At 40.7% G+C, this 18062-nt stretch overlaps 1 protein-coding gene across 2 annotated transcripts; it reads left to right on the forward strand.

Annotated features, from left to right (window-relative positions):
- Positions 1-411: 411 nt before the first annotated feature.
- Positions 412-16493, forward strand: CYP4V2 (cytochrome P450 family 4 subfamily V member 2). 2 transcript variants are annotated; one of them, XM_019953519.2, is made up of 12 exons: positions 412-625; positions 3988-4100; positions 4483-4568; positions 5333-5523; positions 5919-5988; positions 7254-7380; positions 8988-9179; positions 11284-11386; positions 12372-12506; positions 12601-12780; positions 13996-14202; positions 14298-16493. In XM_019953519.2, exons 1-11 carry the CDS (start codon positions 412-414, stop codon positions 14166-14168), a joined length of 1584 nt encoding a protein of 527 aa, XP_019809078.1. In that variant the 3' UTR covers positions 14169-14202; positions 14298-16493. The 2 variants fall into 2 exon arrangements, with proteins under 2 accessions (XP_019809078.1, XP_019809077.1); XM_019953518.2 differs by having other exon boundaries at positions 13996-16493.
- Positions 16494-18062: the final 1569 nt, after the last annotated feature.

Raw genomic sequence — 18062 nt, forward strand, 5'->3', positions numbered from 1 at the left:
TTCATTATCCTCCAGTCTCCACCCACTAACGTGCCTCCGTTTACACCCGCGCAGCCTATTGAGCGCTCAAGCCGCTTTCCGAACTTTCGTTTTCCGCTAGAAGCACAACAGAGGCCGGTGCGCGTTACGAAGGCTTTGACCCGTCGTAACAAGCCCGGCCGGGCGTCGTCGGCTCGGAGACCAGAGTGGGAGCCAGGCGGGTGCTCACCCCCTCCACCGGCCAGAGCGGGGAAGTGACCTGGCCCGGCGCGCCCCTTCCTGCGGCTCGGCTCCGACCGCCCGCAGGCCACGAACTCCTCCCAGCGCCCGCACACTTGACCTCGAGGGGCGGGACAGCGCCGGCCGCCCGCAGCATCCCGCCCTGCGGTCCCCACGGTCTCGGCCCCGGTGCACAGCGGCCCCGCGGGCGCGATGCTGGCGCCGTGGTTGCTGAGCGTCGGGCCGAAGCTGCTGCTCTGGAGCGGGCTGTGCGCCGTCTCCCTGGCAGGCGCCACCCTCACCCTGAACCTCCTGAAGATGGTGGCGAGCTATGCGCGGAAATGGCGTCAGATGCGTCCCGTCCCGACCATTGGGGACCCCTACCCCTTGGTGGGACACGCGCTGATGATGAAGCCCGACGCAAGAGGTAAGGGCGCCGGCCGCGACCCCATCCGAGGGCCCGGGCTTCCAGCACTTGCCGCCTGGCGGCCCTCGTGCATGTAGTCTGGACACCGAAGTGCCCGGCCTGCCGACGCCGGGAGAGAGAGAATTTGTCACCCACTCATTAGAAGACGGGTTCCCAATTCTATCCAGGTTCCCTATGACACTTGGCAACATTGCGGTTGCATCTGGTCCAAATGAACTTTTTCTGCCTGTGCAGCACAGATCGCAAGCTTATTTCTAAGCTCTTGTCCTGCTTTTCTGCTGCTGCTTTTTCCACCTCGTAGCTGCTCCTGCACCTCAAAACACTGCTGCCTTTGCTTCTGTCTGGGCTTTTAAAGCCTTTAAGGGCAGAAACTTCCCAGTGCCTGCATGCTAAGTAGCTTCAGAGGTGTTCCACTCTTTGTGGCCCCGTGGGCGGTAGCCTTCTGTCCATGGGATTCTCCAAGCAAGAATACTGGAGTGGGTGGCCATGCCCTTCTCCAGGGGATCTTCCCAACCCAGGAATGGAACCAAGGTCCCTTACATCTCCTGCATTAGCAGGTGGGTTCTTTACCACTGGCACCACCTGGAACAAGATAAATCCCTTAGAACACAAAAGTCTCTGTCTCTCTCTCTCTCTCAAAAGGCACTTGAGGTTCTTCCCTATCCAGACATCACAAGACTTGACCACAACTTTGATTCCTTCTTGACTTTAATATTTTAGCCCTTTTAAGGAGGTTATGTAATAACAAAACTTAAGGCCAGGCCTTCTTGAAAATTCATGCAGGAAGTTTCAAAATTCTTATTTAAGAGTGAATTTATTTTTATTGAGATCGTCTTTTTGAAGAGAGAGATTTATATTGTTTTGTTGATGGAAAAGATCGCTTTAAAAAGCTAGAAAAGTCTCAGAAGTATCTGAGATTTGGAGTCCTCCATTAGGGAGGATGAATTATTAACAGATATGAGCACTTTATTTTCAGGGCTTCCCAGGTGGCGCCAGTAGTAAAGAATCTGCCTGCCAATGCAGGAGACCCAAGAAACGGGTTCAAAGGGACTGGGGTTTGATCCCTGGGTTGGGAAGATCCCCTGGAGGAGGAAATGGCAACCCACGCTAGTATGCTTGCCTGGAAAAAAATCCCATGGACAGATGAGCCTAGTGGGCTATAGTCCGTGGGGTCGCAAAGAGTCAAACACAACTGAGAACACACGTACTTTATTTCATAGGGGTATAAATTGAATTACCCAGAGCTGAAAAGATTTGCTCAATATGACATGCTTTAAGTCAGGGACCAGAACCCCATTCCCCCTCCAATTAATTGTAAATGCTAGTGGTTTTACAGGCTGAAGATTAACTGCAATGCTTGAAGGATTATTTTCCTTTGTTTTCCCAAGCAAAACAGTACTGTCATCTTAAACTCACAAGAATACCACGAGGCCTTGTGGGAGAGTGTTTACCAAAATACTGAACATATTTTAGGGCAGAAGAAATCCAAGTAGACTTTTCACCACCCAAACATCAAAGTGACTAACGTCACAAGTGATCCAACAACACATTTATTTATATCAAAACCACATTTGTAAAGTCATCTTGAAGGTGTTAGTTGCTCAGTCGTGTCCGACTCTTTGTGACCCCATGGACTGTAGCCCACCAGGCTCCTCTGTCGTTGGGATTCTCTAGGCAAGAATACTGGAGTGGGTAGCCCTTCCCTTCTCCAGGGTATCTTTCCCACCCAGGATTGAACCCAAGTCTCCTGCATTGCAAACAGATTCTTTACCATCTAAGCTACGAGAAAAGTCCCTAATACTTAAAAGCTGAGCTGACTTCCCTTTCTATCCTAAGGCTTTATAATATTAAACAAAAAAGTTATGTTAAAATATAAGTACATGCTTAAGAAAAAAAGAAACCACTCTAACTTAGAGTTTTAAACAACTTCCCAAAATCAAACAACTTGGTTCCAAAGCTGGAAATTGAGCCAAGGTTTGCCTGATGCCAAAATCCAGTATTTATATGGCAGATTAAAATGGTCCTTTATAAAAGGCAGTACACTGTCATTCTCTTCACTCAGAAAGTAATTCCAAAGACAACTCGCAGTTTGTTTTAAAATAGGTCTTATTCAGTGGAGATTTCAATTAGAAAAATTCTCAAAAAGAACATGAGACTCCTTAAGCATACTGTTTCTTTAGTGGGGATGGGAAGGTCTATATTTTTACATAACTTTTTTGTTTAATATTATAAACTCGCTGTATCACAGGCTTCCTTGGTGGTGGCTCAGATGGTAAAGCGTCTGCCTACAATTTGGGAGACCCGGGTTCAATCCCTGGGTTGGGAAGATCTCCTGGAGAAGGAAATGGCAACCCACTCCAGTATTCTTGCCTGGAAAATCCCATGGATGGAGGAAGCTGGTGGGCTATAGTCCATGGGGTCCCAAAGAGTCGGACACGACTGAGCGACTTCATTTTCACTTTGTAGTATTACAGAGTAATTTTAAGGATTCAATTTAATGCATGTGGTTTCTATTGCACTGTCCAAACTTGGTTCGAATGAGTTCTTTAAGATTGTCAATCATCCATTTATCCAGGCCCTGCTTTGTGCCCAGTGTTGAGCTCAACAAAACTGGGGATTTCAGAATATTCTGCGAAATAGTTCCTGTCCTCGGCATCTCATCTCACATGGAGGCTGTGCCTTACATTTTGTGGCTGTCTTCCCACGAGCCTCTTGAACTCTAGTAGCCTCTTGCTTTTGCTTCTGTGTCCGCACTTGTCTTCCTCAGCAGCTACTTGCTATTGGACCTGATACCTTCAAACCACAGATTCAGACTTCCCTGTCTCCTCTGTCAGATCAGACTGAGGCAGGCGGTGCATCAGCATGAAGCAACCCAAGCGTCCATCCCTGGATGAATGGATAAAGAAAATGTGACACACACACACACACACACACAGCAATATTACTCAGTCATAAAAAGAAAGAAATATTGCCATTTGTAAAAACATGGATGAAACTTGAGGCCGTGAATGCTAAATGAAATGTCCGACAAAGAAGATAAGTGTGATGTGATCTCACTTCTCTGTGGAATCTAAAATAACATAAGGAACTTATTACAAAATTCTTGTCTTTTTTTAAAAAAAGTATTGGAGTAGAGTTGATTCACAGTGTTACATTAGTTTCAGGTATACAACAAAGTGAATCAGTTATACATACATATATGTGTGTGTGTGTTTATATATATATATATATCTCCTTTTTTAGATTCTTTTCTCATACAGGTCATTACAGAGTTTTAAGTAGAGTTTCCTGCGCTGTACAGTAGATCCTTATTTGACAGAATTCTTGTCTTGATTGATTTTAAGGTTAAATATTTCTCCTAGATTTTTTTCAGCAGATAATTGATTTCACTGAAGAATGCCGACACCTGCCACTGCTGAAACTCTGGCTCGGGCCTGTGCCTCTCGTGGCCCTTTATAACGCAGAAACTGTGGAAGTGAGTACGTGGCAAATATGGTCCGTATTCCACTGTCTGTTTGATGGTGTGGGAATCTCATTAGATGTGGTCATTCTCCACATTCACCTGCCTCCCCCCATCTCCCTCAGTCAATTCTCTATTCAGTTCCTAGTTGGTGGCAGAAACCAGGAATCATCTTGGGTGTTTTCTTTCAATTCCACGTAGTCCTCAAGACTGAATGACAGTTATATGTTCAAAACTCTTAATTGAATTTCTTTGAGGCACAGGAATAAAAATGAATCACAGAGAAATAACAATTATGAAATCTTGTTTTAAAAAGTAGTTGTGTTCTAGCCAGATGTTCTTGTAATTGATATCGTTTTGATGTCTATATCTCTCTTTTTTTTTTTCTCTTTTTGAGGTAATTTTAAGCAGTTCAAAGCACATTGAAAAATCCTATATGTACAAGTTCTTAGAACCGTGGCTTGGACTAGGACTTCTTACAAGGTATGTCAGTGGAAATTTGTAAAGCTGTCTTACAAAAACAGTTTCTTCTCTGGGTAACTTGTTATTTCAGGAACTGACCCAAAGTATTCTTCCAATAACAAGACTGAGCTCTCAAGAATTATGGGAGCAGGCAGAAGGAAGAGTCTAGTTAACAATCGGCCTTTGATTGACAGGAGTCCTAGGTATATGGTAATATCCAGGCACTGTATTCAATACTGATAATCACTAGTGTTCCAAGAACAATGAATGGAGTAAAGCAAAGGATAGTTTGGAGGAGGGAAATCTTGAAAATATAATGAAAAAGCAGTCACATCCCCCCCCAGAGAAGTATATCAAACATAGGGACCTCAATTCTTGATTCAGAAACAGGACTCCAGAAAGACAGGACCCTTGTGGGGACTCTAGATAATTCAAAGATAATAGAGATTAGAGTAAATCATGGAACAGTGGATCACCTGAGGACCATGGTATTGACAAAAGGGAGAAAATTTCTAATATTTAGAACCTCAGAACTTAGAAATATAGGAAAAATTTTAATTGTTTCCATTTTTAATAAATGCCCTTGTAAATATTAGTAATATAGAACAATATCCAAAATATTCACATTCTGTAGCTATACATGAGTCTTTGTCATTCTGATCAAAGCAATCGAGAATCTACAGAATAAGCTATTTCAGGAGAACTTGGTGACTTGACTATATTTATATTTTATCTGTTTCAGATGTTGCTTCTTTTTTCTTTGTAACCATGTATTGTATTTCTAGTACTGGAAACAAATGGCGATCTAGGAGAAAAATGTTAACACCCACTTTCCATTTTACAATTCTGGAGGATTTCTTAGATGTCATGAATGAACAAGCAAATATATTGGTTACTAAGCTTGAAAAGCATGTTAACCAAGAAGCGTTTAACTGCTTTTTTTACGTCACTCTTTGTACCTTAGATATAATCTGTGGTAAGTCTCACTGATTTATTTTTAAAGTTAGGCTGTAAAGAAAATGGCCCAAATAGAAAATAACAGTTCATGGTGTATGTGGAGGGGGGCCATTTAGAAGGGATTTGGGGTTCATCTGGATAGTCCTAGTCCTAAATTAGCCTCCTGAGAAGCAGTAACCATTCACAGGACTTCAAACCCAGCAGTTACGGAGCCAACACGACCAGAAGGTCAGAGGGAAGGAAGGATAGGAGCTGGGAGGAAGAGAAGCAGAAGATTCGAGAGAAAAGGGAAAAGAAGAATTCTACAATATATCAGAACAGGACATAATGTCTTTTTTTAAAATGTCTGACACTGGAAAACGTACCCAAGATGTGTGCGTGAATTGAATGGTTACTTCTCACTCTATTTTACAGAAACAGCTATGGGAAAGAACATTGGTGCTCAAAGAAATGATGATTCCGAGTATGTTCGAGCCGTTTATAGGTAAATGAAATCCTTTCTAAAACTGTTATTGATTAGGGCTTTAAAAATTATTGCTAATCACTTCTGTCTATATTGTATCTTTTTCTTCATTTCAAAATGAAACATTATACTAAAAATCAACCTAATCATTAAAGCATGTATTTCAATAGTAGAGGAAGAGTTGTGTAAATTATAGCACATTCAGATTACACAGTAATTTTAAATGACTATTTTATATACTGAGAGATTATATTATGATGCTAAGTTGAAGAGAAAGACATTTTCATGGAAAAATGAGAAGATACTACATCAAAATGTTAGCTGTGTTTATTGTTGTATGTGTGCTTCTTTTTCTTATTGTGCTTTATTTTTGTTGTGGTTCATTCTCCTTTCCTATATTTTCTACCCTTGAGTATTATTTCTTAATAGAAATAATCAACTTTACTTTTAAAATTTCTCATGATTATTAAGAGGCAGCACCAGAATCTGATTCAACATATCCTATGTTTAATCCATGGGTCCTTTCACTTAATCTTATTAATTGTTGAGCATCTAACCTGCCATTCACTGCACAAGGTACTGACTAGTTTTATACAGGCTCATGAAACAGTAACAGGGGAGACAGGCATTGAAGCAGGTGACTATAAACTTATAAATTATGATAATGACTTGGAAAGAAAAGATCAAGTTGATGCGAGAGGGGACACAGGGATAAATTTTACAGATTGAGTGGCCGTGAAAGGTCCTTTCGTGGAATTGGCATCTAAGCTGGTCACAAAGGAGGAGGCTGTGTAGGTCTTTCTGCTTTTCACTGGAAATGCTGAGGGTGGGGCTCGTGACAGCTCTGTGACAGATGGGGATTGATGAGCACTTTTCCGTGGAAGAGGGAAGTCATTTGTTTTGTTAGCACTGCAGAGGAGTGAGCAAGTGAATGAGTGGTCATTAAAAAGAGGCAGATTTCATATGATCTTGTGGTGCAAGAGCCATGCTTGGCCTGGGGAGAGTAAGAACTCTCCCTGGAGAAGAAGCAGCAGAGATCAGATGGCTATCTGGTCAGAATGTTTTATAATGGATTCTTCGTTCCTCTCAAGAACGCATTCAATGTTTAAGCTTCCCTGGATAGTCCATGCCTTCATGTTGATGGTAAAGCTTGGAGTTCTCAATAGCCTCTAAGACGAATAATCGCCATTCCCCAAATCACCCATGCTGAGATGGGGCATCACATCAGGGCTCAAGAAATACACATTCTCAGTACGTCAGCTGATGTGTTTTTATCCTGTTTATAGGATGAGTGATTCGATACATCAAAGAATGAAGATGCCCTGGCTCTGGCTTGACCTTATATTCTATATGTTTAAAAATGGACGAGAACACAGAAGGAGCCTAAAGATTGTACATGATTTTACCAACAATGTAAGCCCTCGATTTTTTTTTTTTTACTTGTGATAAAACATACTCAACATAAAACGTACCATTAAGTGCACTCACGATGTTGTGAACCATCACCACTCTCCACTTCCAGATCTTTACAAGTTCAAGATTTTTATGTTGTATTACCATAGTCTGGAACCTGTGTCTCATAAAAGGTGAATACTAATGGAAAAAAGTAGACAGCACGATTGCATCTTAACTGTGTATTAGCATTATGTGTGTGGTTACTGGCAGGAGACATTGGATGAATGAAGTTTTACATCAAGGTGCCTACAGTGGAAGACAGAGTAATCTCCATTACTGGGTGGTGGGAGAATGACCAACAGTTTGTATCTTTTAACTATAGTTAATTATTTCCTCAAATTACATGCATTACTATCAATGCCAATAATTAATGAACTGCAAATTGGATGAGCGATACTATTTACTTAATAAACATTGAAAATTGCATACTGAGTGCCAGGCACTAGGGGTTTCCCCAAGGATGAAGAGAAATATGGTGTTTTGTCACCAAAGAACTTAGGATCCATTCATTCAGACCACTTAGCAGCAGGTTTGGTCAATTGCTTGATAGGAGGAGAAAGTTGAAATACATGACCAAATTAAATTTATGGGCTTTAGTTCTTTTATTCACTCAGAAAAGATCTAATGAACGTCCTTAAATGCCAGGCAGTGCTCTGAAAGTTAAAGTGAAAGTCACTCAGTTATGTCCAACTCTTTGCAACCCCATGGACTATACAGTCCATGGAATTCTCCAGGCCAGAATACTGGAATGGGTAGCCTTTCCCTTCTCCAGGGGATCTTCCCAACCCAGGGATCAAACCCAGGTCTCCCACATTTCAGGTGGATTCTTTACCAAATGAGCTATCAGGGAAGGGTTGCAATTAACATCAGTGAACAAAGATTTGCTGCCATGGGGATGCTATATTTGAGGTATGCATTATATTATACAGCAAGTATAATATAATGTCAGGGAGGTGAGTGAAATGGAGAAAAATAGAGTTGGGAAGATAGTGCTGGAGACCAGGGTAGCAGTGATCTGGGAAGGTCTTTCTGATGGTGTGCAGAGGGGACAGACCTTAAAGAAGGAGGGAGCCAGCCGCACTGGTGTCTGAAGAGAGAGACTTCCAGGCAACAGGAACAGCAAGCACATCAGGTGATGTCACCTATGAACTAGCTGTTTCTTTTCTCCAATCCAACCAGTAATGAGAGCGATCCATAATTAGCCTCTTATATAATGACTGCATTCTCTTCACCACCCAAGCTTTTTCTCATTAGCTCATTCAAATCTCTAGGCACCATTTAGGGGATTACCAGGTCTATTCCGTGTTAGAAGGATGGCACTTGAATATGCTGAATTTGTCTGATGTTAAATTTGTTTTTAAAAGTCTTATCAAATAATGTCCTAAAATGTTAACAGGAAGCTTTATCTATATTTTCCACAACAGTCTAAGTTATTCTTGAGTCAGAATAGGAAAGGTTTAGGAAAAAAAAAAAATCCATGAAAGAAACTAGTATATTTTCATGGGAAAATGTATTATGGGGCTATATCAAACTCCACACAAGAGCATATTATTTAAATTATACAGGTCATCACTGAACGGGCCAATGAAATGAAGAGACATGAAGAAGGTACAAGTAACGACAAGGAGAAGGACTTTCCTCCACGCAAAACTAAATGCAGGGCTTTTCTTGACTTGCTTTTAAATGTGACTGATGACCAAGGGAACAAGCTGAGTCATGAAGATATAAGAGAAGAAGTTGACACCTTTATGTTTGAGGTATTTTATCTTGTCACATCATTTTTGGGTATCATTTTAAAAATTCCAAAAAAAAATTTTGAATCTTTAGCATTATTTTTAAAAGTTTATTTGTTTTAAAATAGCCTCATATAACTGAGGATGAGTCACTAAATTACAACTAGAAATTACAAAAGAACCTGATTAAGTTATCAGATCAACTTCCTTCTTCAGAAAAAAGCCTTTGACTTGTGGTGAGTAAAGCAGTTTTCTCAGGATAACCTAAAACCCATCAGACTTTTCCAAGTAGAAAAGCAGCCAGAAATTTCTCAGTTCCCTGTATTGCTTCATGCTTAAAAAAAAACAAAAACTCTGAAACCCCCAAGTCTGTCTTTTCACTACCTCCTTTTTGAAGTTCTAGCAAATGAACTCCTGCTATGAACTGCCCAAACTAAAGAAGATTAGCAAGAGCCCTCTGATAGTGAATTTAACTAGTTTGTGGATTCTAAAGGGATTTCTGGGCTTCACATCATTAAAAGAAAGTTGCGGTTTTTACAAAAGGTAATTCTAGTGTTATTAAATATTACAAAGAATGAATCGTTCAGTGGATGGATAGCCAAATAAAGATGAAGAAATGTTTTAAAAAGCACCACGTGGTAATATCCTGGAACTGGAGGAAGCGCATGGGTGGTTTAGCATGGCTCAGTGCAGGCCGCCCCTGGGTGGAATGAGCCGCCCTGCCTGCAGGCGTCTGGAGAGGGCGCCGGAACACACGTGCTCCTGAGGGCGCAGTGTAGGAAAGCAGGCTGAGTGTCCCTAGACCTGAGTTCTCCTTCTGGCTCTCTCCTGATTAGCCTTATGAGATGCTGCCTGTCACCCCAGATCCTTGTCACAGCTTCCTTATGCTCAGCAGGCATCGCTTGTTTGGATCAGGCTTCCACTTACAAATTCAAGAGCAGTTATTAAGAATTATTTAGCAAGAGAACTTCCTTCTATGGCTTTGGTAAACAGCTGAGTGAAAGGGGCCAGATCTTGTCTGGAGTTCAGGGTGGCGTCTGTGAAGGCACTGCAGGCTGCAGAAGAGGCCAGGACACCAATATCAGAGACTCCAAAAATACACGTTTTATAAAATTGCAGAATAAGCCTCAAACAATTCAACTTAGAGGCTTCCCTGGTGGCTCCATGGTAGAGAATCTTCCTGCCAATGCAGGAGACACAGGTTCGATCCCTGGGTTGGAAAGACGCTCTAGGAAAGAAGTGGCAACACACTCAGTGTTCTTGCCTGGGAAATCCATCGACAGAGGAACTTGATGGGCTACAGTCCATGGGGTCACAAAGAGTCAGACACAACTGAGCGACTAAACAACAGCAACAACAAATTCAACTGAGAAGCTGTTTTAGGAAGAAGGTGCTTTGGAGATTTCTGCCCAGAGAAAGAAAAATGACAATTATCACTTGTGTTGCATAGCAAAAATGGAATAGTAAGAACTTCCACAGAGGAACAATTTTGTCTTTAGTGCCCCCTGAAAGTCTTATTCATAGAGCTATACTATTACTATTGATTTTCCAAATAATTTTTTTTTTCTGAAGAACTCAGGTAAACAATTTTAGGATCTGTTTTTAATTTCTAAAATGTAAATAGTGGTATCAAGTGTTTCACAGAGTTTTTCTGAAGAATAAGTTAGTTTCTGCAAAGTACTTAGTATTTTGCCTAAAGCTCAGCCAGTATTACAGGAGGGGACGTATCAACTTCTGGACGTGGAGGATGTTACTCAGAACCACATATAGACTCCTGGCCTCCAAGGTCCACAGGTAAAGCACCTTACAAAGGCTCGGAGGTGGAGCAGTACAGGTCTGGCAGATTGGCTCATGAAAGTCAGATATTCCCCCTTAAAAACAGTCTAGAGCACCTTGTCCCCTTCTCCCCACATATGCAACCTCGTGTGGCATTGAAACGCCTTTCTAAGCATGAATCCCCCCTTTGAAGGGACGGTTTTGTTTCTTATCAAGGGGAAATGCTGCACCCTTAATTTATTATGTCTGGAGTCACGGTGCAGCTGTCAGATCCAGACAGTTCAAAATGGAGTTCTCTCTTCTAATCTTCGCCATACGACTCTGCTAAGCTATTTTTTCCTTGCATTTGTAGGGCCATGATACAACTGCAGCTGCAATAAACTGGTCCTTGTATCTATTGGGTTGGTATCCAGAAGTCCAGCAGAAAGTGGACACTGAGCTGGAAGAAGTGTTTGGTATGTTCAGCCCCTTCGCTGGTTACCCTGTGGGCACCATGGCCACCGAAGCAAGAGTTGTTCTCGCTCAGGAAGGGTATGCAGTAGGATCTGTTCTAAAGGTACCACACTGAGCAGGAAGGCTCCCATGTGGGGTCCCTTCCAATGCCAGTTTTCTTAGCAAGGCCTGGTTAAGAATATAGGCATTTGCTAAGTGTTTGGCATGTGATGCACAGATAAATGTTACAATCCTCAGGCATCTCACTGCTTAATAGATGAAGCAGGTGTACGTGCAACAGCACTGAGTCATGGGCTCAAGGCAACCTGTTTCATCCCGCCTCGCATCTGGCCATGAATGAGAGAAAAGACACATTAAGCTGCTAGGATGTACATTTCTATTACACAGCCAGCAATCTACAGGCTGACCCAGCAGTGATGTCCTCAGATTCCCAGCACCACAAAAGCAAACCCTGTCTCATTACTTGGCCACTCTCCTCTCTTCCCTCAGCCCCTGGAATTCTCTAATTTACAGTCTGTTTCTAATGGGACTTACTACCTGTTCTGGGTACTTCCTGGGCTTCTCAGGTGGCTCAGTGGTAAAGAATCCACCTGCCAATGCAGGAGATGTGGGTTGGATCCCTGGGTCAGGAAGATCCCCGAAGAAGGAAATAGCCACCCCTTCCAGTATTCTTGCCTGGGAAATCCCACAGACAGAGGAGCCTGGTGGGCTACAGTGCATCGGGTCGCAAAAGAGTCATACATGACTTAGCAACTCAACAACAGAATACTTCCTATAAATAGAATCCTACAAATATGTGATTGTTGGTGTCTGGTTTCTTTCACTGAATAGATCTCATTTTATTTTGATTATGGGTGATATTAGAGATTCTACTTTAGCTGTAGATATTTAACATTCAGTGTTTTGATGTGTACTCTTCATCAATGTCCCATCTCCCAGGCTCAAATAATTCTTTGATTGTTATTCTGTGTATTCTGTTAAAACCAGGGAAGTCTGACCGTCCTGTTACCCTAGAAGACCTGAAGAAACTTAAATATCTGGACTGTGTTATTAAGGAGAGCCTTCGCCTTTTCCCGTCTGTTCCTTTCTTTGCCCGTAATCTTACCGAAGACTGTGAAGTTGGTAAAGATTGTATAATTTGAATAGCAGGGAGAGTGGGTTATTTTTATGGTCTGTCTTGCTCCATCCTCATGGCCTATTGACTACTTCTTGACAGCGGGTCACAAAATCGTGCAAGGCTGTCAAGTAATCATCGTGCCCTACGCACTGCATAGAGATCCAAAGTACTTCCCGGATCCTGAGGAATTCAAGCCAGAACGGTTCTTTCCCGAGAATTTGAAAGGACGTCATACATACGCATATGTGCCCTTCTCTGCAGGCCCCCGAAACTGTATAGGTCTGTATCCACCAGAACTGGTTTCACCTTTCAGGTTGGCAGAGCGGTAGTGGTTTTCTTACAAAAATTTCTTGAGATATAGCATCCCATAGGCAACTGTCTTTTAACAAAACTGACTTCCTTTTCCTTCCCCTTTGCTACACATTATTGTTTTAAAATGTGACTGTCACAAAGTTTATTAGTTTTCTGGTGCAGCCGTAACAAAGTAACCTACACTGGGTGCTTAAACCACAGGAATTTATTTTCTCCCAATTCTGGAGGCTAGAAGTCCAAGATCAAGGTGACAACAGAATTGATAATAAGCCTCTCCTTAGCTTACTGGATCCATGCTGCTCTTCTCCCTGCAACCCTACATGGCCTCTGTGCGTGTGTTCTAATCTTTCCTTTCCATAAGGATACCAGTCAGATTGGATTAGGATTCACCCATCTGACCATTTTAATTTAATTACTTCTTTAAACGTCCTATCTCCAAACACAGTCATATTCTGAGATACTGAGTTTTAAGATTTATTAATCTTTAAAAAAAAAAGCTATGAATTTGGGGGATCAGGGCACAATTTAGCCCATAACATAAAGCATAATTCTTTCCTTGGTAGAAGTTGACAATATTGTAGCTTTTAGATGAAAAAAGAATATACTTCATATGGTAGAAAACTTATGTATAATGATTCGTTATATTTAATTTCTGTTTGTTGCTTTTAAGAACTTCATTTTGGAAAACGAAAACACAAAACACCCTAAGGCCAGCTGAAGTGCTTAAACAAAGTGAATGCACATCACCGAGCATTATAAACATATTCAGCTTCAGAATCTCTAGCATTTTATCATTTATGCAAATACAGGCATTCATATAATAAGACCAGATTTAAATGGGTGAGTCTGAAGCTTATTTGGTGACTCTGTAGTAAATTAAATTAAAGGCTCAATAAGAAAGTAATCTAGAGTAATGATTCTCAGGCTTGAATGAGCCCAGGATTTGTTTAGGCTTTTGCTAAAATATAAATTCCTGTTCCATCCCAGCCGTTCAGATGTACTGGTGGGAGAAGGAAAGGGCACTCAAGAATCTTCATTTTTAACAAGCATCCCAAGTGATTCTGATTCTCCCAGGGCCCATTGCAAAAACATAAAATTGTTTGCTTCCTCTGATTGGACTTCTGATTTCTCACATTTAAGTTACATCTATTTAATGATGTTGGTATTTACTTTAATTTGAAGGTCAAAAGTTTGCCATAATGGAAGAAAAGACCATTCTTTCCTGCATCCTGAGGCACTTTTGGGTAGAATCCAACCAAAAAAGAGAAGAACTTGGTCTAGCAGGAGAGCTCATTCTTCGTCCAAGTAACGGCATCTGGATCAAGTTGAAGAGGAGAAACACAGATGAATCCTAACTGTATTACTGGGTTATGCTCTTATCATAAAAAGGTCTTTCTTTAAAGGGAACTTTTCATTTACAGTTTGTAGATCATGGATTCAGTATTCTTAATCCCTCAATTTAATTTTTTTCTTGTCCCACTTAGCTTGGATCAAGTCTACCAAAGCAAGAGTTTCCATATCTTCATCACCATCATAGCTTTGACTCCTGGTCTTGATCCCAAGATAAATTAACTGATGACCATATGCAAATGAATATACAAAAACTTCTCCACAGAAGGATTCACAGGCCAATTCCATTCCAATCAACAGACCCAAAAGATACAATTTAAATGAAGTTCTAGAATATTTTTAAGATGTTCTTATTGACTCAGGAATAAATATTTGCATGTACACATATACATTTGTTCAAAAAGGCTGTGTAATTAAGTACTATGACTTAAGGAGCTTAAATTTCAAGAATTGTATCAGTGGTATCAGTTTTGAGGAGAATAATCCTTATGATAGTTTTCAAAGATTTAATCATGTACCGTGGATCATTTATAAGTTCACTCACAGGTTCTGTTCCTCTTTCCCCTTGGAGTGTGTACTTATAGCTTTCCTTTCATTTTTCAGAGCATCATAATTACCTTTCTATATTGTATATTATTGGAAGAGATTCCTCCTGGTAATCTCCTGTCCCTCCCCATGCCTCAGGGAATTGATTGGGAGCTCTAAGGCTTTGGAAGGTCTAAGGACCTTAGAGATTTTCTAGTTATGCAGTGACCTCTCCCTGTCTACAGGTTCTGAATCCATGGATTCAACCAAGGACTGATAGAAATTATTTGAAAAAACAATTCCAGAAAGTTCCAGAAAGCCAAACTATTTACAAAGCATTTACGTTGTATTCACAACTATTTATATAGCAGTTACATTGTATTCTGGTGGCTCAGAGGTTAAAGCGTCTTCCTGCAATGCAGGAGACCTGGGTTCGATCCCTGGCTCGGGAAGATCCCCTGGAGAAGGAAATGGCAAGCCACTCCAGTATTCTTGCCTGGAGAATCCCATGGACAGAGGAGCCCGGTGGGCTACAGTCCATGGGGTCACAAAGAGTCGGACACGACTGAGCGACTTCACTCACTTCACTACATTGTATTAGGTATTGTAAGTATTCTAGAGATGATTTAAAGTACAGAGTTGGATGTGCAGATCCATGTGCAAATGCTACACTATTTTGTGTAAGGGACTTCAGCATCCATAGATTAGTGTCTGTGGGGGTCCTGGGACCAATCCCTCGTGGATACCAAGGGGTACTCCCTCTTAATAGAACAGGCTGAGTTCAGGGGAAAGTAAGTCCCAAAGCCACGCTGCTAGTGGGTGATGATAAAGCTGGCAATGGAGATCTTTAAATCTCTCCACTCCCAATATGGTGACACTTCCATAATAGGATCTTGCTTCATGGCACCCATGTCTAGATATGTTATTAGAATGTAGATGTTCTGCCTCTGATTTTGGCATATTTCCTCTTCCATTATTAAAGAAAAAGAGAAGCCATTCATCTATATTAAGTATATCAATCACATCTCACTTAGTATAGGGTTAGACTTGTAGTAAATTGAATCCTCCAGGACATACCTGTCAAGCTGATAACAGACACCTGTTCCCCAAATTTTAATGCCATAGACAACATCTCTAGTCCCTCACTCAGTGACTTTCAGAAACTTCTTTTAAGAAATAATTTTAATAAAAATTGTTTCTTCAATTTTCTAAGACAATAACGGATAGAAACAACAAGAAGATGCATGATGTATTCTTCAATGGATATCAAAGAAAGAGGTTACAAAACCAAAGCCACTTGGGAAGCATCACAGGCTGTGGTGCTAAGGACAGGGTCAGCAGATCTACCCACTTTCATATCCCCAGTGTGGACCACCCAGCCCCTAAGCTGAGCAGAAAAAGTCAAGAACATATACGATATAAAGAAAAGATTTCCATCTTATGGTTAACCTTCTTACTTAAAAACTGGGTATGTAGAAATCTTGCGCCCCAATGACCCTGGATAATAGGAATTTTATTTGTGGAAATTGGCCTTATCTCTGAATTTCATGCACTTACGTGTAAACCTTTGTGTGTGTTTAAGTGACCCCACAATATGATGTAAAGTTAAATGTAAAATATTACTACATGTTGTCTTTAGGTCTAAAATCTTCATTTAGCCTCAGAATAATTTGTTGATTTTATTTTTTTTTAACCTGGAAATTCTCTGAAACTGTGTCAGAGTTGTAACTGAGAAATATGTCATCTTTTGTAATATGGAAATGTAGATGCTGATTTTTTTAAATAAAAGGATAATCAAATATCTATATCCCTATTACCTGTCTTCTACTCAAAAGGGGTAACTCAAGAAAAATACATTACATTTTAAACATGGGTGCTATATTTTATCCTAAGAGTTGACATTAGTTGGAAATATGGATAACTTAAAAGGATAATTTAGTGGATGACTGATTCATAATGTAATAAAAGTATTAGTACTTTTGAGTTGATATCATTAGTGTCATTCACACTTTCTAACAAAATGACCCTTCCGCTGCTATCATAGACTGATTTCAAGTTTCCCATACTTTGAAGCATAAACTAGAGGAGAAGCAGAAATCCCAGAACGTTTTGTTCATCTGATAGCAAAAAGTAAAATCCCTCTTAAGGGCTCCCTGGGAGTAAGCAAAAACCATAGCATCACTGGGTCCCAGGGGTTTACAGCCTAGAAACCTCTCCAGGACGGGGCCTATTGAACTGACACTCTACTCTCCGTCACAGACAACCGAGGAATGTCAATTTCTGAACCACCTGACCTGTCTCACAAAGAGATGCTGGTCATAAAAAGGTCAGTTTTTACCCTGGATGTATTTGGATCAATCAAATGTATTTATTTCCAGCATCTAATGAGATGCTGATAGATACATTTAACTTTGTTTACTCTGCCCAGAGACTCCCTCTTTGCAGGAACAGCACCTTCTTTATTTGTAGAATTATCCTGTGATACCCCACTTTCTCTTCTCCTTTTGCTTCTTCAAACCACACCCACTGTAAACATGTGGTTCCAGAGCCAGCCATGGAGAGCCCCCCTCCCGCCCAAAGGCTCTCACACTTTGAATCTCTAGGACTTTTATGCTGACAGCAGAAGCAAGCTCTCTTTTTAAAGGGCTCAGTGGTAAGATTAGGCACAGCTAGATAATCCCCATTTGATTAGTTACTAAAACAGTTTAGTAACCTTAATTATTGATACATCTGCAAAATTGCTTTTGTCCTGTAACATAAAGTAATCGTGGACAAATGTGGTACCCCATTTTCTTCAATGTCTGGGATGATAGAAGGAAGCCTTGGGGAACATTTTAGAATTCTACCTATCATTGCCTCTTTCATCTTCTTTCTGATTTGCTCCTTCTGAATCCACAAGCAAATCTTAAATTTTATTATATTATGAGAACATATGTTCCACTATGAGAAAAATTCAGAAGAAACAAAGGAGAATATTTACATAGATTTAAACCGGTACTCGCACCATTTAGGGAAACAACCTCTGAGGGTTTCTGCTGTGATCTGGAGACAGGGCAGTTTTTTTCCCATCACCTTTTTTTTCCTGATGAGGCCAGTAGCAAAGGAAATCACCAATTTAGATTCTTTAATATTGCACAAGTCAGAGGATTCCCTTTTGTTGTTTGCTGGTATGTCAGTTGATACCCTGAATTTAAATGGATATTTAAATATGCAGTCTGAATATTTGAAATATGCTACTTCATTACAGCCAGGAAAAAATGTTTTACTGGCAACATTTTCCTACATTCTTAATAAACACAGTTCTGCACTGCAGTAACATGCATTAAATATTTATTTAAGAACTCCCTAAAAATCTAATTTATTTGCCAGAAAGA

Source organism: Bos indicus, chromosome 27 (genome assembly GCF_029378745.1).
Source record: "Bos indicus isolate NIAB-ARS_2022 breed Sahiwal x Tharparkar chromosome 27, NIAB-ARS_B.indTharparkar_mat_pri_1.0, whole genome shotgun sequence".
Lineage (NCBI taxonomy): Eukaryota > Metazoa > Chordata > Mammalia > Artiodactyla > Bovidae > Bos > Bos indicus.